Source organism: Populus alba, chromosome 4 (assembly GCF_005239225.2).
Source record: "Populus alba chromosome 4, ASM523922v2, whole genome shotgun sequence".
Classification (NCBI taxonomy): domain Eukaryota; kingdom Viridiplantae; phylum Streptophyta; class Magnoliopsida; order Malpighiales; family Salicaceae; genus Populus; species Populus alba.
The window spans coordinates 4,177,069-4,196,188 of record NC_133287.1 but is presented as its reverse complement, the minus strand read 5'-3'; the positions used below and the strand labels follow the sequence as shown (position 1 = coordinate 4,196,188).

The 19,120-nt window shown below is 34.1% G+C and overlaps 3 protein-coding genes and 1 non-coding gene across 4 annotated transcripts; 3 read left to right on the top strand and 1 right to left on the bottom strand.

Moving 5' to 3' along the window:
* The first annotated feature begins 3,454 nt into the window (after positions 1-3,454).
* LOC118033081 (uncharacterized) lies at positions 3,455-6,679 on the top strand. Its single transcript, XM_035037924.2, has 9 exons — positions 3,455-3,699; positions 3,776-3,903; positions 3,999-4,034; positions 4,103-4,216; positions 4,912-4,980; positions 5,104-5,157; positions 5,353-5,505; positions 5,977-6,057; positions 6,187-6,679. Exons 1-9 carry the CDS (start codon positions 3,564-3,566, stop codon positions 6,250-6,252), a joined length of 837 nt encoding a protein of 278 aa, XP_034893815.1. The 5' UTR covers positions 3,455-3,563; the 3' UTR covers positions 6,253-6,679.
* Positions 6,680-7,030: 351 nt separating this feature from the next.
* LOC118033079 (uncharacterized) lies at positions 7,031-7,753 on the top strand. Its single transcript, XM_035037923.2, has one exon. The coding sequence runs from the start codon at positions 7,212-7,214 to the stop codon at positions 7,674-7,676; it is 465 nt and encodes a 154-aa protein (XP_034893814.1). The 5' UTR covers positions 7,031-7,211; the 3' UTR covers positions 7,677-7,753.
* Positions 7,754-10,224: 2,471 nt separating this feature from the next.
* LOC118033082 (protein E6) lies at positions 10,225-11,432 on the top strand. Its single transcript, XM_035037925.2, has one exon. It carries the CDS (start codon positions 10,325-10,327, stop codon positions 11,144-11,146), a length of 822 nt encoding a protein of 273 aa, XP_034893816.1. The 5' UTR covers positions 10,225-10,324; the 3' UTR covers positions 11,147-11,432.
* A 6,851-nt stretch (positions 11,433-18,283) lies between these two features.
* TRNAD-GUC (transfer RNA aspartic acid (anticodon GUC)) lies at positions 18,284-18,355 on the bottom strand. The gene has a single exon. It is a non-coding gene; the product is annotated as a tRNA-Asp (tRNA).
* Between the last annotated feature and the right edge of the window lie 765 nt (positions 18,356-19,120).

Sequence of the window (19,120 nt, the reverse complement as noted above, 5' to 3'; positions counted from 1 at the left end):
CGGGATAGCTTGCGCATACTTTTAATATTTGAATATAAACTTATGGTATTGAGTATTCATCGGATATCCATAACCCAACTACTAAACTAAGATCAATTTATCAATATTTCCCTATTAAATCAAACCACTCTTAATCCACGTAAACATCAACCCCAAAACACCCAAATTGTTTTTTTAAAAATTACTTGTATAACCACTAAAATTCAAAACATGATTAACCTTTAATTTTAATGACTCTCTAGGCTCTGTAACACAAATTTCTTCAATAAAATCTTTAGCACTACCTAACACAACTCTAGTTAAGTAACTTGTGCCTATGTAGTATTGAAGATTCTCACTAGTCACTCCTAGAACGACGTTGGTGTAAAGACTTTTCATTAAGGAGAAATTATGGGGATGTTGGAAGCTTGTAAAGGTTTTGAGTTGGAACATTGTTGAGGTGTTGATATGGAATCATTTGGGTTATTCATGTTTTCATCTTTTTAGGTTAGGTTTTAAAATGGGTTACTTCAAATAGGGACAGGTATTTTTGTTGATCAAGGAAAGTAACGTCCAAGATTTTGGTTAAGGTAGAAAAAGACAACACTCTAGCTAAGTAACTTGTGCCTATGTAGTATTGGAGATTTTTACTAGTCACTTCTAGAACTACGTTGGTGTAAAGACTTTTCATAAAAGATAAATTATGGGGATGTTGGAAGCTTGTAAAGGTTTTGAGTTGGAACATTGTTGAGGTCTTGATATGGATGGTTTTTGTTGTGCTGGTCATCATTTGGGTTATTCATGTTTTTATCTTTTTTAAGGTTAGGTTTTAATGGAGTTCTTGACAAAAAGATTGCATTTTCGTGGGCTTTTTTAGGAGAAAAATGATGGATTTTTATGGGTTATTAGGGTTTTCAAATAGGAAGAGGTATTTTTTTTTATTGAGGAAAGTAACTTCCAAGTTTACACACACACACAAAAAAAAACAAACTTTATGGCTATTAATGCATTTTGGATCAAATTTAAGTTTAATTTTGGTTAAGGTAGAAAAGTATCCTTAACCAATCCATAACACTTTAGCTAAGTAACTTGTGCCTATGTATTTTTGGAGATTCTCACTAGTCACTCTTAGAATTACGTTGGTGTAAAGACTTTTCATAAATGATAAATTATGGGGATGTTGGAAGCTTGTAAAGGTTTTGAGTTGGAACATTGCCGAGGTCTTGATATGGATGATTTTTCTTGTGCTGGTCATCATTTGAGTTATTCATGTTTTTATCTTTTTTAAGGTTAGGTTTTAATGGAGTTCTTGACAAAAAGATTGTATTTTAATGGGTTTTTTTAGGAGAAAAGAAATGGATTTTTATAGGTTACTAGGGTTTTCAAAAGAGAAGAGGTATTTTTGTTGATTGAGGAAAGTAACGTCCAAGTTTATATACACACATTAAACTTTATGGCTAATAATGCATTTTTGATCAGATTTAAGTTTAATTTTGGTTAAGGTAGAAAAATATCCTTAACCAATCCATAACCTGAATTTTTGCCTTTAGATTTTACTTGAATCCGACCGGGTAAAAAAATCTCTTATCTATTTAGATAAAGTAGAATGGGTATCCATCAGATTAAGATAAAATTATCATTTTAAAAAGCTACCATCAATGGTAAGTACATTGATTATCTTATCTAGTATGTCACTGACACCCAATAACTCATTTTGTAGGTTACCTGTGCAATAAAAATAATTATTCTTCATAATTATACCTATACAATATGACTACAATTTCATTCTCTACGAAGTAATTTTATGTAACCAAGATGTATAAATATCTTATGTCACAAGATAACAACAAGATAATAAAACAAGTCACACAACAACATAACATATATCCTATTGTATTTTTCATTCTTGTTCTCTCTATTATATTTTATTTAACTCATATAAGTTGCTAATTAAGCATTAGAGGGTCATGTATCCTAATAAAGGATTTGTTTTTACAAGAAAGCATGGAATGGTCAAGCCCAAACACATCATCCCATCAAGAAGTCGTGGGGAGTTCAAATCTAATTTGAAGTTTTTACAATTTTATTAGTGAAATCGTCTGTAATGAACGAAATAAAAGCTATTTCATTCTTATTTCATATATAACCTAAATTTCTTTTCCATGGTTGATGACTTAGAAATACAAAGATATTAAAGATTAATCAATCTTTTTACAACAAGTACATAAGCTTTTATTTAATCTTCAACAAATCGCTCATCAAATTAAAGTACTCATTGAAGTTATTCTAACTACATAAGAACATCTTTGAACCTTGCAACTCCCTCAATAAGTGACACAACAACTAGCTCTAATGCATATAGTCTTGAGTGCATATAGACAACTCTAGTTTCTCAAAGAAATAAGATAGAATGACATGCAAAAAAATAGATCTTTTTTTGAAACATATGTGTCTATAGGGTTGATATCGGGTTTTTTTAGATTTTTTTTCACCTATTTTTTTTAATTTTATCCTTCAACTTTGAGTTTATTGGGAATTAAGTTTTGTGATTTTCTTCACTTTCCTTTCTAAAAGGTTATCTTGATCATATAATATAGGTCATAAGTTTGGTGAGTTAGCTCGGATGACTCAAGTCTTTTTTGGATTGCTTTTTTCGGATTGAATATATTTTTGGTTTTGTCCTTTAATATTGGATTAGTTTAAGAATTGTGCTTCATGATTTTCTTGTTTTACATTTAATTAGACTATTTTGTTCGCATGATCTGGTTTGCAGGGTTTCTGGTTTTTCTTATCCTTTTTTTTAATTGAGTTTTTTTTTATTATTATTATCTTGTCTTTCTATATTTGAATTTTTTGAAATTTAGCATTGTAATTCATTCATGGTATTATTATGGCCTCAAAACTCAAGTCACAAGTTTTGCATACTAACTTTGATTGATCTAGATTATTTTTTGTTATTTTTTTATTTTTTTTTAATTTCATCATTTAACATTGGGTTGGATAAGAATTAAGTTTTGTTATTTTATTTTCTTTTGAAAAAATGCTTTTTTTATATGGTCATAATGGTTATTTTTTATTTTTTATTTCAATATATTTATTTTTGTTGTGTTTTTTCATATCATATAATTAGACAAAGTCATTTTATTAGATCCCATCGGATCTATAATTTAATTCACAAATTTTTCTAATCTTTTTTATGTTAAAAAAATTGTGTCAAAATCATCTACATAATGTATTTGTTTTTGTGGTCTATCATGTTTTTTTTTTAAAAATTAATTTTTTTTTGAAATTTAATTTTTTTAATGATTTTAATATAAACATATTAATTTTTTTTTAAAAAATATTATTTTAATATATTTAAAAAACAAATAAGATAATTAAAAAACTAAAATACTCAGGTTCAATACCAAAGGCTTACATGGTCGTTCAGGACCCGTGAGATTATCGAACGCGCAAAGCAAAAACTAAAAAAATAATGCGAATCTCGTCCCTCTTCCTTTCTAGTTCCAAAATAAATGGGACATGTAGCGTAGTGTAGATGACACGGTAAAAGCAGAAGAGGAGGGGGGGCTGGAGACGCAAAAATGGAAGCTGTTTATTATTATTATTATTATCTACTACCCTTTGTATTTCCAGCCATTTTGTCAGCTGTGCTGGGTCTCTCATCTCAAGATCACCAAAACCAGCTCTACGAGGCCAAGCTCAGAATCACTCAATCAGGTAACCAAACCAAACCAAGAGGTTTAGTTTCAGAATTTTGATTGGTTGATTGCCTAATTAATCAATGTAAATGCAGAATCTCGTCTTGAGGAAATCACTCAAAATATAAACGACAGAGACCGTTATTTGGAGAGATGTGAGGATCTAATTGGAGAACTAGACCACAAATTAAACCATCTGCAATCTGTTTTCTCACATTTAAAGGTTGGCTGGTTGGTTTCTTGAATTACATTATCACGTAGTTAGTTCATTTGGGACTCAACCTGCTAATTTAATGAATGTTTCTTTTTTATTTGTAGGTTGCTGATGACAAGATTAAAGACCTAGAAGAAGAGGTGATTAATATAATTATTAACTGGTTATGTGAATAGTAGTAGGTTGTTGATAATGTCTTGAATGACAGGTTAGGGTTTTGTGGGCTACTTTGAGAAAGAACAATTTTGATATTCATGTCTTGGAATCGAAAGCCCGGGAAGCTGAGGATAGATTGCAAATGGTAACTTCGCAAGTTGAGAAGGTCAATCCGCTTAACTAGTTTGCTTTTATTTATTTATTTGAGTGGTTGTGGATGTTATTGTCGGGCATTTGGAGATTTGAGAACTAATTTTAGATATTGTCTGCATAAAACATTTTTTATGTTTCCTTGAATAAACAGCCGGGGAAAAAAAGAGGAGCCGTGTTATCTTGTGTTTTGTTCAATCTTCTTATTTGCAAGTTTATTGTGTTATTCATGGTGAAGATTGTGTTTTTGGAAATCTAATGAGGCAATATTCCATGGAAGTGAAAAGGGATATCAAGGAACTAAAGTAGTTTGTAGAGTGAGCCTTCAGAAGCATATATGCAGAATATGGCTTTGTTTTTTAGTCACTTGTCATTTGCTTGGTACTTTGAAATCTGCAGTTTGAGAGGTTAGGGGAAATTGTCTGTGCTGGAAAATAGAGTGGAATCATTTTTATTTATTTATTAATTATTATTATTATGATTATTATTATTATTATTTTTTTTTTTTGGGGGGGGGGATTTGAATTTAATAATTAGTCTTTTCTTTTGGAAAACATATTTCTCTTATTATTATGATTATGTTTAATAAAGTATTAAACTCTCCCTCTCCCTTTCCAATATAGCATAGTTGTAATCTCATCATATACAAGCATCCAAATTTTGTTAAGTATAAAAATTAGTTGTTGGTTTATTTGTTTTTGTTCCCTACAGATGGAAGATATAGTATCAGAACGTTGGATCCAAATTCAACAGTTTGAGCAGGCTCTTCAACTTAAAGAAGTATTTTCTCACAATACAATTTGGACCAACTGCTCATAAGGATTTCTAAAATTAAACATTGTTTTTTGCCACGCCTTGATGGCTGAATGAGTCTATTATAATGTTCCCATTCTCATTTAACAGATTAGATTGAAGGCTCAAAGACAAGCAAGCACTCCAAGATGGACTTTTTTAAAGGTAGCGTCAAGTTTTTTCTGCTGTCTTGATCTTTATATATGTTGACATGTGTTTATAAAAAAAAATGAAGTTTTAATAATTCCCACATTGTGAACAATGGCAATGCTTACTTAAAGACTAATATGTCTCTTTTGCCTGATATATTATCACAGATGTAGGCTTTGACCAAATTTATTCCTTTGTGGTGATTTACAGTTTTTCAGTTACCTTTCTGGTGAATATCTTCCAAATGCTCATGGGTTGTTGAGTTCACATTTCAGTGAAGAGTCTGCCTTGAGAGCTTACGTATCTCAAGCCTTCTCCTGGCTAAAAAGATTCTATGCAATAGTAAAAGAGTCCCACCATGAGGTTTGTACTAACCTACGTGCTTTCTTGATTCTGTACAACATTTTCCCCCCCTTGTTTTCTCTGTGATGAATCTCTCGTCGGTCATTCTTTTGCTAGATGCTGTACAGTTTAAAGTTTTTCGTTGGTCAAAATTTGTTGTTTATGATAAGTTAGAGAGCTGATCAAATTGAATTTGACACAACAATTCAGCCATTAGATACTGGTTCTCTCAACCACAAAATGATTGAGAAATAAGGTCGTGACTTGTGATAGATTGCAGTTCTCTGTTTTTATACAAGCTCTCAGTTTACTGAATCATGAATGCTAAGAACTTTACTACTCAACATCTGTTGATATGATCTATCTGTTTATTTGGGGTTTCTTTCTTTGAGCTTAAGTAGAATATGGTAACTGTTGCATCATCTGCACATTGGCCAAAATACCATTGTGATTGTGATGAAAAATTAACCCTTGTCATTTCACTATTTGTAGTTGCAAGTTTTCGTCAAGCAGGAAATGGAAAGACATGAGTTCACAGCCTGTCTTGCTAACAAGGAAATAGTATTTTTCGTGGTATGAGTGCCTATCCAGTTCCCAAAGTCTCTTTTATATTTAATAAAAACAGCAGTATACGACTCTGCATCAACTATTTAGCTCTTTCTAATGGAATCAAACATTTCTATGAAATTTATGAAATCACAGGCTTCTGCGTTAATCACCTTCCCTGTATTGAGTGCTTGGATATTGCTCTCATCACAGCTGTGCTAGTCGAGAGAAGTTTCCTCAGAGAGAAGTTTCACAGCCTATTCTATTAACAGGAAGCCAAGGACACTCACTGAGCATCATTTGTCCTGCTCTTTTAGTAAGCAAGAGAGAAACAGTTTGATCTGTGCCAGTGATGTTGTTCTTCTTGGATCATGCTGGAGTTTTGTTTCCAGATTCACTACTGGTTCTCATGCCCGAATCAATATTGTTGTCCCATGTCATCTGTATTTAGTGGCAACGTGGGAAATGGAGTTATTGCTTCATACTCGTTGTTATCATGATAGCCTAAACATGCTTCCTTTATGATCCTTTCCCCCGTTTTTCTGGGTTCTTGTGATTAAACTCCCAAAATTTTGTCATTGTACACTGGACAGCAGAATTCTCACTGATTTTATATAAATATGAAATGTAAACGGGTCCGTTGGATAAAGGAATTCAAGGATGGGAATGATTTGGCACTTCATGGCCAAACCGTGTGTTACGATGTCCATTGTCGCTCCTCGCACCAAGTTGCATTTTCGTTGGTAGATAGCTTAATGTATGGGAATCATGGCAAAGGCTAATTTGCTTCATTGCATACTGTGTTGATTAAAAGATGCCTTTTGATTACCTCGTTTCTTAAATCCACATGTTCTCGACTTCCCGATATTCTAAATGTCAGACGTGATGTTCTTCATCACTTGAAACGTCAACCTTCCAGTTTATTTGCTTTATTTCCAATCCAAGTTATTTCAGGAGTAATGGCACTCTTTATATTAGGCATCTGCTTAATCGTTGTGCAAAAAGGTTTGTGCTCCAATAACATAGAAACACCACACCGACCTGCGAAATTCTCATCAAAAGGCCATTTTGCATAGCGTTTGGCGGGCCTACCTCCATGGTAAATAGTGTCAAGCATTTGTTCCCTTGGCACTTCTTATCCAAATCTCAGCCTCATCCTCAAGAGTGTGGTCAATGAAGCAATGGAAGACACGACATGGGAGCAGAGACTTCAAGCCCTCACCCATCTTCTAACCAGCCCCACAACCACACCACCTCTCTACTCTCAGTTCTTCATCTCTACACAGATCCCATGCTATCTCAAATGGGACTATCCACCCATCCTCTGCACCAAAGACACCAAGACCTTCCCTTCTCTCCTTCTAAGGTGGGGATTCTCTCTCTTTCTCAGAAGAGCCTCCAGATTAGGATGTCCTGAAACTTCTTGGAGGTCCAAGTGCCCATACCAACAGCCTCCACCATTAATTCTTGCAAAGGGATTAGAGGAAGCACAGTGGGGCGATGAACAAAGAAGAGAGTATGTTAGAAAGAGGCTTAGAAGGAAAAAACTTGTTAGTAACGTTAACCCTTTCATTCCTATTTTAGTTCCCAATCTTTTACTGTTTTCACTTATGCTGTGGAACCCATTTCCTGATCTTGATTCTTGAGCAATGTCTTGCGGGATTGTAGCACGCATGTGCAAGCCATCTTTCACTAATTTCGGCATTAATTTTTGAATTTGTTATGATTTTGACTTTTGGTGCTTGAATTACGATTGTTTCTCCCATTCCTTTCCATTCATTGTGACCTGCATACGTATCGTATAAGTTGGAATGCCCTGGCAAATGGAAGGACAAGAAGTTGTGGTATCCATCGATTCCATCCACTAAAAGATGATGGAGAAGCATCAAATGTGAGCAAGAAATGCTGAGACCACTAAACTGTACCCACAAAAGTCAAACAAATTGGACAATTATGAAGGCCCAAAGAGGCTACAATGTGTTTTTTTCTTACATTGCTTGAAGTTAGGTCACACAGTAAACGGTACCCTAAGCCCAATATGATGAGTTTAATGTTGGATCTATTATAGTATTACAGATTTGTTTAAAATTATAATACCAGTCAACTCTCAATTTAGCGCAAAATTTGAGATTCAAATGTGCTTCAGCCTTCAGAGTGGATTGGATTGGCAATAGTGAAAAATCAAAGGAAAATAATATACTGTGGAATACTTCTCTTTTTTCCTCCCGAATTGCCAATGCCAGTACCCACTTTGACAAGCTCCCTCCCTCCGCTAATCAAGGGAGAAAAAACACTTCAAAAAAGAAAAAGGAGAAAAGGCAAACACCAGAACTCTTTTTGCCTTTAATTGAGTGGTCAAACCACCAACGTTGACAAGTGAGAATTGGGGGGCAGGTCATCTACATATTGGTATGATCTCGATGGATACCAGTACTTGTGGTGAATGAAACTTGTATTTTCCTTTCTCCTCCTCCTCCCCTCCAGGAAGGGAAAACACTCAGCAGCTACTCGACAAATGCACGAACAATGGAAATTTCTTTGCCTTTACCTTTTTCCCTTTAAACAGTTGCTATTCATATTCCTCAGCTTTGAAGGGACAAGGTGGCTTTCCTATCGTTTTCCCTTTTCCTTGAGTTACGGTTACAATTAAATTCTGAATTCCATGAATTAGTGACATGAAGACATAAAATATAGGAGAGTCTGATAGTTACAAAAAATGGTATGCAATTTCTTAACTTGTTACAAAAAGTGGTATACATCATCTCCAGGACATGAACCATTGTTTTTTGTTAGAAGAAAAACAGAGCACTCATGAGAGCTACACCAGAGAGACATATAAACATTCATTAATAATAGCAATCCTGTTTGGTTATGTTCGCTGTGTGTAATAAACAAACTTGGACCCTATCTCACCAAATATTTGTGTCGCAATTACAGAAACAACTACCAAGTAGGATTAGCCGGTAGACATGGATATAAAACAAGCCTTCCCATCAGTAAATTTAGTCAGAAAAGTTGCCCTGGTTGGTAACAATTTCATGTATAAATAATTGCGTGTAGCAGCAAAAACAAGTCCCAAATTCTACCATCCTGACCCTGCCTCAACCCCCACAGGAGGAGGGCTCTCTCTAATTGAATTGTTAGTTGATTACTAATAAAGAAGTTGTTTAGTCATAAATTACACCCTCATCTTGCATGTGATCTTCAATCTGGATAATAAAATCAATCAATCCAACGGATGAGTCTTTCAAAAGTATCCACCTAACAAGCGATAAATTCTAACTGCCCTTCGTGATTTTAAGCATATATACATAAAACCCTTTTCCTATCCCATATATATATATATATATATATGGACAGCAAACTCCTTTAATAAAGCTGCTCTTGGAAGAGCGCATGCCAAAAAAAAGAAGAACATGAATGGTGGTGTCCATCAGCGTAGTAAAAGGGTTTGGTCCGTATATGATCAAATTAAACAAAGGGAAGAGGGCACATGCTGTCTGCACTAAATGGCATTATTTGCTTAGCCCCACCCACCACAATCTACGGCATAATTGCCCGGCCATAGATTAGCATATTATCATATCCCTCTTTCATCTTTGAAATGGCCAAATCGCCCCTCACATATTAAAGAAAGGACATGATCTTTAATAAAGAAGGTCACTTTATTGATTTCACATTTTTACTGCTTGAAAAATCTGCTGCCAGTGACCCCTTCTCTCCGTCGAAGAAGAAGTTTCCTTGAGATAAACCCTGGATTCCTTGTAACTAATTACCTCAGTATAATCTTGTGTCATAATCCTCAATCTAGCTTGGTTTGCTTAGAAGATAAGATTGATTTATGGAGAGCTAGCATGAATGAGTATTGGTTATTATTTTATTTGAATTAGTATGAAATTTGTATGGTGATCAGCTGATGTTTAGGGAAATGAAATTAAAACTCATGGTTTCGGTGTTCTTCCATGATGGCATTCATTAATTATGAAAGAAGAAAAATCAAACACTAAAGAAATACATCGCCAAAAGAAAATTAAGCACGATTAACAAGAGATGCACATAAATCAAATAAAAACAAAGAAAAAGAAAAGGAGTTCTTTTGTTAAAGTTTCTTCTCATGCAGGGCCCACAGTCATCACCAATTCCCTCCATTTGCACCTAAAGAGTTGAAAATGCTGTGGAAAAAAAATCGGAGAGAGTGATTGAAAGGCTTTCTATATAAAGATCGCACCTTCACAAACCCTCCCAGCTCCACTATAGGCTAGTGATACACAGCAACACTATCCCGTCTTTAGCCATGGCTCCCTCTCCAAGACTCATTTCCTTTCTCTTTCTCTTAACCATTTTCTCAAAGCAAATTCATGCTAGAGAGAGCCAGTTCTTTAGCAAAGTCAGTGCCACCACCGCTACTCCCTCCACTACCACCATCAACAACAATAATGTTCAAGATAAAACACTCCCCAGCAAACAAGAAGAAAGCTTTAACAAGCAAGAACTGGATCCAGCCTTTATCCCAGACACCCAAAATGGCTATGGTCTATATGGTCAAGAATCCTCCCGGTTCCCCACCACTACTAAACTAGCAAATGCACCCTACACCACAACCACTTACCAGCCATACAAAACCCAGACCCAAACCCAAGAAACCTACACCAATTATCCAACTGACTCCACCACCACCACCACCAATAACCACTACAACAACAATGGTTATGAGGAGCAGCAACAAAACTTTGGTGAAACAAGCCTTCAAGGAAGTGAATACACCAACATGGGGAACCAGAACAACAACAAGTACTACAATGGTGCCAATAGCTACAACAACAAGTACTACAACGGGGCCAATAGCTACACCAACGATGAGAAGCAAGGCATGAGTGACACAAGGTACTTGGCAAATGGAAAGTACTACTATGACCTCAATAATGAGAACAGTAACTACTACCGAAATCAGTACCAGCAGAACTCAAGAAACAACTACAATACCAGAGGTTATTACAACAACAACAACAACAACAACGACGAGAACTCCAAGTACGAGTACAACAATAACTCCATGCAAAAGTACGACAACCAGGATGATTTCGAAGAGAGCCAGGAAGAGCAGTATGTGCCATGATTTTAATCCATATGGTCAAGTAAAGAAAGTGAGGTCTCTGTTGAATTACAGTGGGTGGTGTTACTATAGATTGAATTATGTTTAGTGGGGAAAAAAAAACTACATAAATTTATTTGTTGTGGTCTTCGATCTTTGTGTGTGATCTTGTTTTATTGCTATCATAGTCTTTCATCCTTCCAAAAGCTAAGGTATGAGAGTTTGTTTTTTTTATCTTCTTACTTGCAATATTGAACCAATAAAGTATATATTCTACTTATAATAACTAAGGAGATGATGCTTTCCTGCAGTTCCTTTAATTACTTCCAAATCCCAGTTAATTAAATAATTTATGCATTACTAGAATTTAATTATAATCCATACTTAAAGTTACTAATAATTAAATCTTCAAAATTAGTAATTAAATGGTTTGGTGAATATCCCTTGATTTTATAAATTAGGCCACCACTTCTTACTCTTGTAATCTACCCTAGGAGATTAACATATATAGGATGGGAGGTTGTAAACTAGTCCCAATATACTTTATTAGGGATTTCATATCCAATCCAACAAAATATAGAAAATGAAAGGCTGATAGTTTTGAGAAAACTAGCTCCTAATGGAAAATATTGTGTTTTTCACACCCATGCTTCCGAATATATATATATATATTAGGTAAATGCAAGATTGCTTCGTGCTAACGTGTGTGGTGATGTAGTTTTAATTGTTTTTTTAAAGTATTTTTTACTTGGAAAATGTATCAAAATATATTTATTTTATTTTTTTAAAAATTATTTTTGATATCAGTGCATTAAAATAATCTAAAAACATCAAAAAAATATTAATTAAAATTAAACTTAATATTTTTAAAATGTAAAAATAAATAGGATGAGCTTAAATAATTTAGTAGTAAACATTAATTAAGCTTAATATTTGTTTGTCTACTTCTCTCTTTCTTTCTTTTCTTTCTTTTTTAATTTATATTTCTAGAAAGATAGATAAAGACAAAAGGAAGGGAAAGAGGGGAACCCATGTGCTACCTGAACGAGCTAGTCTTAACATACCTTCAATTCTCTCGATTAGACGGTTTTAGATATATATATATATATATATATATATATTTTTATGAGAGGTATTTGATAATATATTTACACATAGCATGATTAAATTATAGTTTTTGAAATTTGGTCTGATCCGGCAAATCGACTCTGGATCTGGTTGATCCGGATTTAGAACCGGACTGGGTTAAAAAATAATAAAAAAAAAAACCTGGTGTGACCCGGAAAAACCCGGTCAAGACCCGGCTGCAAATCCGTTAACTTTTTTTTTGTTTTTTTCTTATTAAAACGATATTATTTTGATTTAAAAAAAAAAAAATTGACCTGGCCAACTAGATGACCCGGTCAAAACCCGAAAGCCGGGTCTTGAACCGGACCGAGTCTTAAAACTATTATAAAAGTATTAATCTAATGTGTTTTTAAAATGAACATGTTGATATTAAGTGCATTGAAAAATATTAAAAAAAAATTAAAATATATTTTTATAAAAATATATATAGCAACATACATGTTTTTAATCTTTTTAAAATTTTAAATAAGTATGTATTTGATATTGTGGTAGTTTTTATGATTGTATTTTATAAAAATAATTTTATAAAAATATTATAAATTGTTGTTTTTATAATTAATTTTTTTTTAAAAAAAATAATGCAATGTACGTTTTTTTTCAACTATATTCTAGAAGTCTATGTAAATTCCTTTTTTCAAGCTGTTTCAGGGGCAACCCTATCGTAGCTGCCAAAACAATCCATAAGTTATCCTTAATTATGATAACGACCATTCTCATGGATTGTCGCATGAGAGGAGAGTTTCAAATTTTACTGCGCAAGTTGCTGCTGGTTCGTGTCCTTTAGTGGTACCATATTATCAAAAGATTAACGGAAAAAGAAGATATTCTTAAAATAAAGTAATATTAGATTAAGTATGGTAACATCGATTAAAAGCAATAAATAAATAATTTTTTTTTTTTAAAAGAGAGCTAATTAATTTATTTTAAAACTAGAGGGACTAATTTATTATTTAATCAGTGGAGTTAAATTCTGCAAAAGTTTTAATGTTTTGGACCGCGTATAAACTATGGTGAGTGTACAAATCCTCCATGTTGTGGTGAAATTATAACCACCTGCTTTCGTGCTATAAAGTAGTTGTTTGATCATGACGAGCACACAAGGCGCATGCACTTAGCTGATACCTCAGATTTGCACTACTGAATTTCTGGTTTGTGCTCTGTTCGGCACTAGCTTGCACTCTTTTGTGAGGGTTTGTGTCACTGAGATGGTCAATTTTTCATTGAAATTTTCAAGCTTTATACGGCAGTTCAATCCATAGTTTTGAAACCCGACCCGGCCTAGTGGGTCAACCCGGGATCCGGCCGACCCGTGATAGGAACTGGACCGGGTTGAAGAAAAAACAGGGAAGGGAAAACCCGGTGTGACCTGGCGGGTTGACCCGGTCAAGACCCAACTGCAAACCCGTGGACTTTTATTTTTTTCCTAAAACGACGTTGTTTTGATTTTTTTTTAAAATTTCTTTTGACTTGGCAGACCCGATGACTCGATCAAAACCCGGAACTTGGACTAGGTCTTAAAACTATGGTTCAGCCTCCTATTAAACTCGCTCTTTCTTCATCTTTTATATTTATATTTGCCTACGACCAATTATCTCTCATACCTAAGAGATTTTTCTCATTATCACACGTTATAAGCAAGCCAAATATAGGTAGAAAATCAATATATAACATATATAAGAAAAATTCTCAACTTTTATTAATTTCAACAACAAATAAAATACACAAACTTATATATGTGTGCTATACAAAAAAATCATATGCTACACAACCAAGGCTTTATAGCCTATTTATAGACAAGCATAAGAGGTTACAAAACATAAAACTATCATCCCTACTTTTTAGGAACTAGTGAAGTATTTTCTCCCTTACTACACAACCAAGATTTTATAGCCTATTTATTGACAAGCATAAGAGGTTACAAAGCATAAAACTATCATCCCTACTTTTTAGGAACTAGTGAAGTATTTTCTCCCTCATGTTCCCATGAACTTAGTGACTGATTTTGATCCATGATCTCATAATCTTAATGTCTTGATGAACAATCTCGGGTATGTTCCTATGTTCACCAATCATGCCTCCATGATGTGGACACCTATTTCCCCTTATAAAGCCATGATTGTAATTGTCGTAACAACTCACTACACTATTGCATAATTGTTAGTTTATGATGTTGAATCTATTATGTTTATTGTCTATCTTGCACTGTTCATCATCTAAGTCCAAACTCACATCAGGCCACTACTCGCATAGGCTAATGTGGTCGATTTCGTCACTACTATTGAATTTGACACTGTCTCATGAAATGTCACTACCCACTGTGTCTTTCCATCAGTGTTTTTGCTAGTGTATTCATACCGAGTTTTGACTCAGTTACAAACCTACCCCACTAACAGAAATCGATGCCCTCATCAAACAAACTTAGGATACCCCTGCATCACATTTTTCTATTGTCACAAATCTGTGTTCCACACACAAATCCTCTCGGTTATGCCCACATGCACATCCAGAACACTAACCATTGATTCTATGATGACAATAACATTAATAATCTCATTGTCAACCTGTTTTTGAACCAAGCTATGACTAAAGTTTTATTTTTTGTCCTGCTTGTTTCACACAAAGTCAAAACACAATTTGAGTCCCAAACTAAAGCATTGAGACCAATCTCATCGATCTCATCTAGCCAAAAACAAAGTTGTAACACACTGTCACATACTATCATGCCTCTTTAGAAATTGTACGTAACTCCTCTAAGTCACACACTAGTTGTTCTCATTCCTTTAGCAATTTCACATGCAAATTCATCAAACCGCAAGTCTATTTTCACAAAGTTCAAACACTTTCTTAAACATCCAAAGCTTTCATTCATTTTTTTTATGAACAACACCATACAAAACAGTTAGAAAAATCCAATAAACCCCTATAAAATTCACCTAACTCTCTAACTATTCCATGTATAAACTTGTAGTACCAAATGAGACAACTCAATTTGATGATCTACACAATCATGTGTCAAATGACCTTCATAACTCTTGGCATATGAAGTCCAGCTACTAGTTTCACAAACTATTCCACAATGGCTTCACATAACTGGCATTTTTCCTTCCCCTACATATATGTCCATTGTTTGCATTGAGGTTAACTACACTTTAATATTAATTGTCATAGGATCAATTTCTTATTGAAATTTTCCAACCCTATTCGATAGTCCAGTCCCATGCTAGACTCAACCTTTCCTCACATTTTACACTCGTGTTTGCCTACAAATAAAAGTCTCTCACACCTGAGAGGTTTTCTCCACTCTCATAAGTTGTAAGCAAACGGAATCACACAAGTAAAAAGGTAGCATACCAATACACATCATATACAAGAAAAATTCTCAACCTTTATACAACAAAGAAAATACACAAACTTGTATGTGTGTGCTATGCAAAAGAATTGCATGCTATACAACCAAGGCTTTACAATTTATTTATAGACAAACATAAAAGGTTACAAATCATAAAATTATCATCTCTATTTTTTAGAAAGTAGTGGAACATTTTTTCCCTCATGTTTCCATGAACTTAGTGGGTGGTTTTGACCCATGATCTTATGATTTTAGTGTCTTAAGAAGCAATCTCAGTCATGCTCCTAATATCTAGACACTTATTTTTCTCATAAAGTTATGATCGTAATCGTCATAATAACCCACTATATGTTGTGTAATTGTCAATCTATGTTGTTGAATCTACTATGTTTGTTGTTTGGCTTGGACTGTCCATCGTTCAAATCCAAACTCGCATCAGCTCACTATTTGCATAGGTCAATGTTACTGATTTTTTTCACTATTATTGAATTTAATATTGTCCACAAACTCTACTATTCATTGTGTTTTTCTAGCAATGTTTCTGTCAACATATTCATACTGAAATTTGACTCAATTACAATATATATCCAGCAAGTCATGTGCTTCCTTCATCGAGCCATTCACTTTACTTTCCTTTAAGTTAGGAAACTGTGTTGTCAATGTTGGCCACATAATATCCCACTTTCAGCAAGGAATATATGTAAGGAATTAAATTAATTTCCTTACATGTAAGAATATTCTATGTGACGTGTTCATATAATTAGCACAATGGCATAAATTTCTTTCCTTATTTCTATTAAATAATGGGACGTGATTGTTAATTTAGAGTATATGTTAATTTTAAGGTAATCTTTGTTATATCTTACATGTATATATGTTAATTAATTGGGTCGACTTGAGTTATTCAATGGCAGAGAAACAGCAGTGTCACAGCACTAGACGATCTCTACACTTTATTTTGTGTGCTAATCTAATCTAATATAGGCAGCTGATAGCATAGCATAGTGGAGCAGATGATTTTTAGTTAATTAACATTACCAGAGATCATGTGAAGGACACCAAATCCACCAAAAACAATGGTAATCGAAAATGCAGCTAGCTTGTGTTAAAAGAGCCCAAAGTAACATGTTTTTTGTCTCCGCGTTGTCAACTTATTACTCTAAATTTCAGCCTTCTAGAGGTGATCAAGTAGCTGGTAAACCACTGGCATATAGCAACGTAAGACTTGGCTGCTGTTCTCCGTGAATGGTGGGATGGCTTGGATTTTCCAATCGATCTATTACCAACCCTAAACTCTACTTCTCTCAAGCTTTGAAGTCTTTTACCTTTTGGACTTGTTGAACTTCCAGACCTATGACTAATGTTTTGTTGTGTTTAGGTGGTGGAAGTTCGAGACTTTCTCACATGGCAGTGTTAATAAGTACTTGATGGATGATCCTACCGCAACTAATTTTGGGTCATGTGGGTACTGTATCTTAATGAATATGGAGCCCCATTTCACCAAGATTCACAGAATTGGGAGCCTATAATTGAAGCAGTCATGATGTTGGGTATGGATGGTGAAAATGGAGATGGGTGAATTGGCAGATAGGAGAATATAAAGTAGGGGAAAAGCAATAATCACACCCACCCATTCTGCTGCCACACCACCATCAACATCTCTCTATCTCATCATAGTGTCTAGCTAGTTCCTGAACTTGTAACAGCAGTGCTATAATTATCACCCATTATATAAGTTTTGCATAACATGCTAGCTGAACATTTTGTTGGGACGGTCCACTGGTTTCGGTGCTTGATGGCCACTATTTTAATGATAGAACTGCAGTTGTATCATCGTAAACTCAGGAGGTATTATCTTGATTAGCCAGGGAAACAATATCACTTGGCTGTAAGAAAAAAATTGAAGTAATAGGAGCAATTGGATGTTTTTTTTTTTTTTTTAATAACATCAAAAGAACTGCATGAGAAGAGCAGTTGTATTCTCTTTGCTAGGTCACGATCTCAAGTGCGCAATTGAATGTTTTGAACATATATAAAATGGAGTTTATAACTAAGACGAAGACTAATCGCATATTCGAGTCATTTCTCTTCTATTATATGTTCTTTTAAAAGGTCAAAAACTATATCATAGGAGGAAAATAAAGGAGATCACCGTTTACAAAGAAATTGTTAAAAAGGGAAAAGGTATTTTAGGATACCTCAATTGTTGCAAGATAATGGTACTGTTTGTTTTGTTGCCAGTTGACACTGCTGTGCTAGCAAAGCTTGAACCCTGGCTGATGGTCAAGAAGTGTTGTAGATCACCAAAACATGCAAGACCAGGGGCCTTTGGTGTGAATGAGGGCACCATCTTTACACATTTCCCAACACATTTTTTTATGAGGACTAAACAGTGCGCTTGGGATTGCAGATTCTAGCTGTAGCGTTACAGATGTTAGCATCACAAAATGCTAAATCTAACCAGAAAAAAAAAAAAGTGGCAGGTCAAAGCATAAACGGTTCCACTTTGATCCATCAAAGTAAGAGGCAATTTAGGTAATAGTCAGGCAAACATGGCCAAATATAAGCTCAAGTTACCGTTTTTTGTTTTTGTTCTATTGAATACAAGCTAAAATTGTATATCCTTCAAGGTTTTCTCGCTGTAGGCTTCTTGCTAATCAAGAGGAAGTGAACAAAAAGTCAAACGCCGTTGCCGGGGATCGAACCCGGGTCACCCGCGTGACAGGCGGGAATACTCACCACTATACTACAACGACCTTGTTGCTATATGCTGCTCTATTTTAATAATTATATTAATATATTAAGTTTTAATCCTTATCTTCATGAATACTGGTCATATTTATATCATGCTCCTGCTTATTGGTTTCTTTTCTGAAAACTGCAGCCATGGTTTCTTGGGTTTAGAACTAAACACCAAACCACGAGACCCAAGGAACACTGGTTCCAATGGCTGCACTAACTTATAACATAAAGGAAAATGTTTTTTTTTTTTTTTACTATGACAAAATTTATTATTTTGGATTAATTAATATGTTATGATTTTTTCCTAATCGCATATTTTGTGTTTTATTTTTTTGTGATTGATTTTCAGTGGCCAAAAAATTCAAAAAAAACTTTCTTGTCACAAATCGATTCCAATTTTTTTTAAAATATTAACAAAATAATGTTTGGTCATAAATGGGTCACAAACAAACTGTGTGATGGAGTCTTGCGACGACCGATTTTGTTTTGTTATAAATTAGTCACAAAAATTCTTAAGATTATGATCGCATTTGCAATCACAAATCAAGCATTATTTTCCCCCACAATAGTTGAAGGAATATTTAAGCCTCTTCGTAATTGTTCTATCATGTGCCTTGCACATAACAACCAATTTTAATAGAAAGAAATTATAAATGAACACATTAAAATAAAAAAAACATGTAATATGTAACGGTACATATCTTGGGATTCCAAACAAATTTAAAATATAATTTATATTTATTTTTAATAATATTGAAGAATATTAATAAATAAGTAGA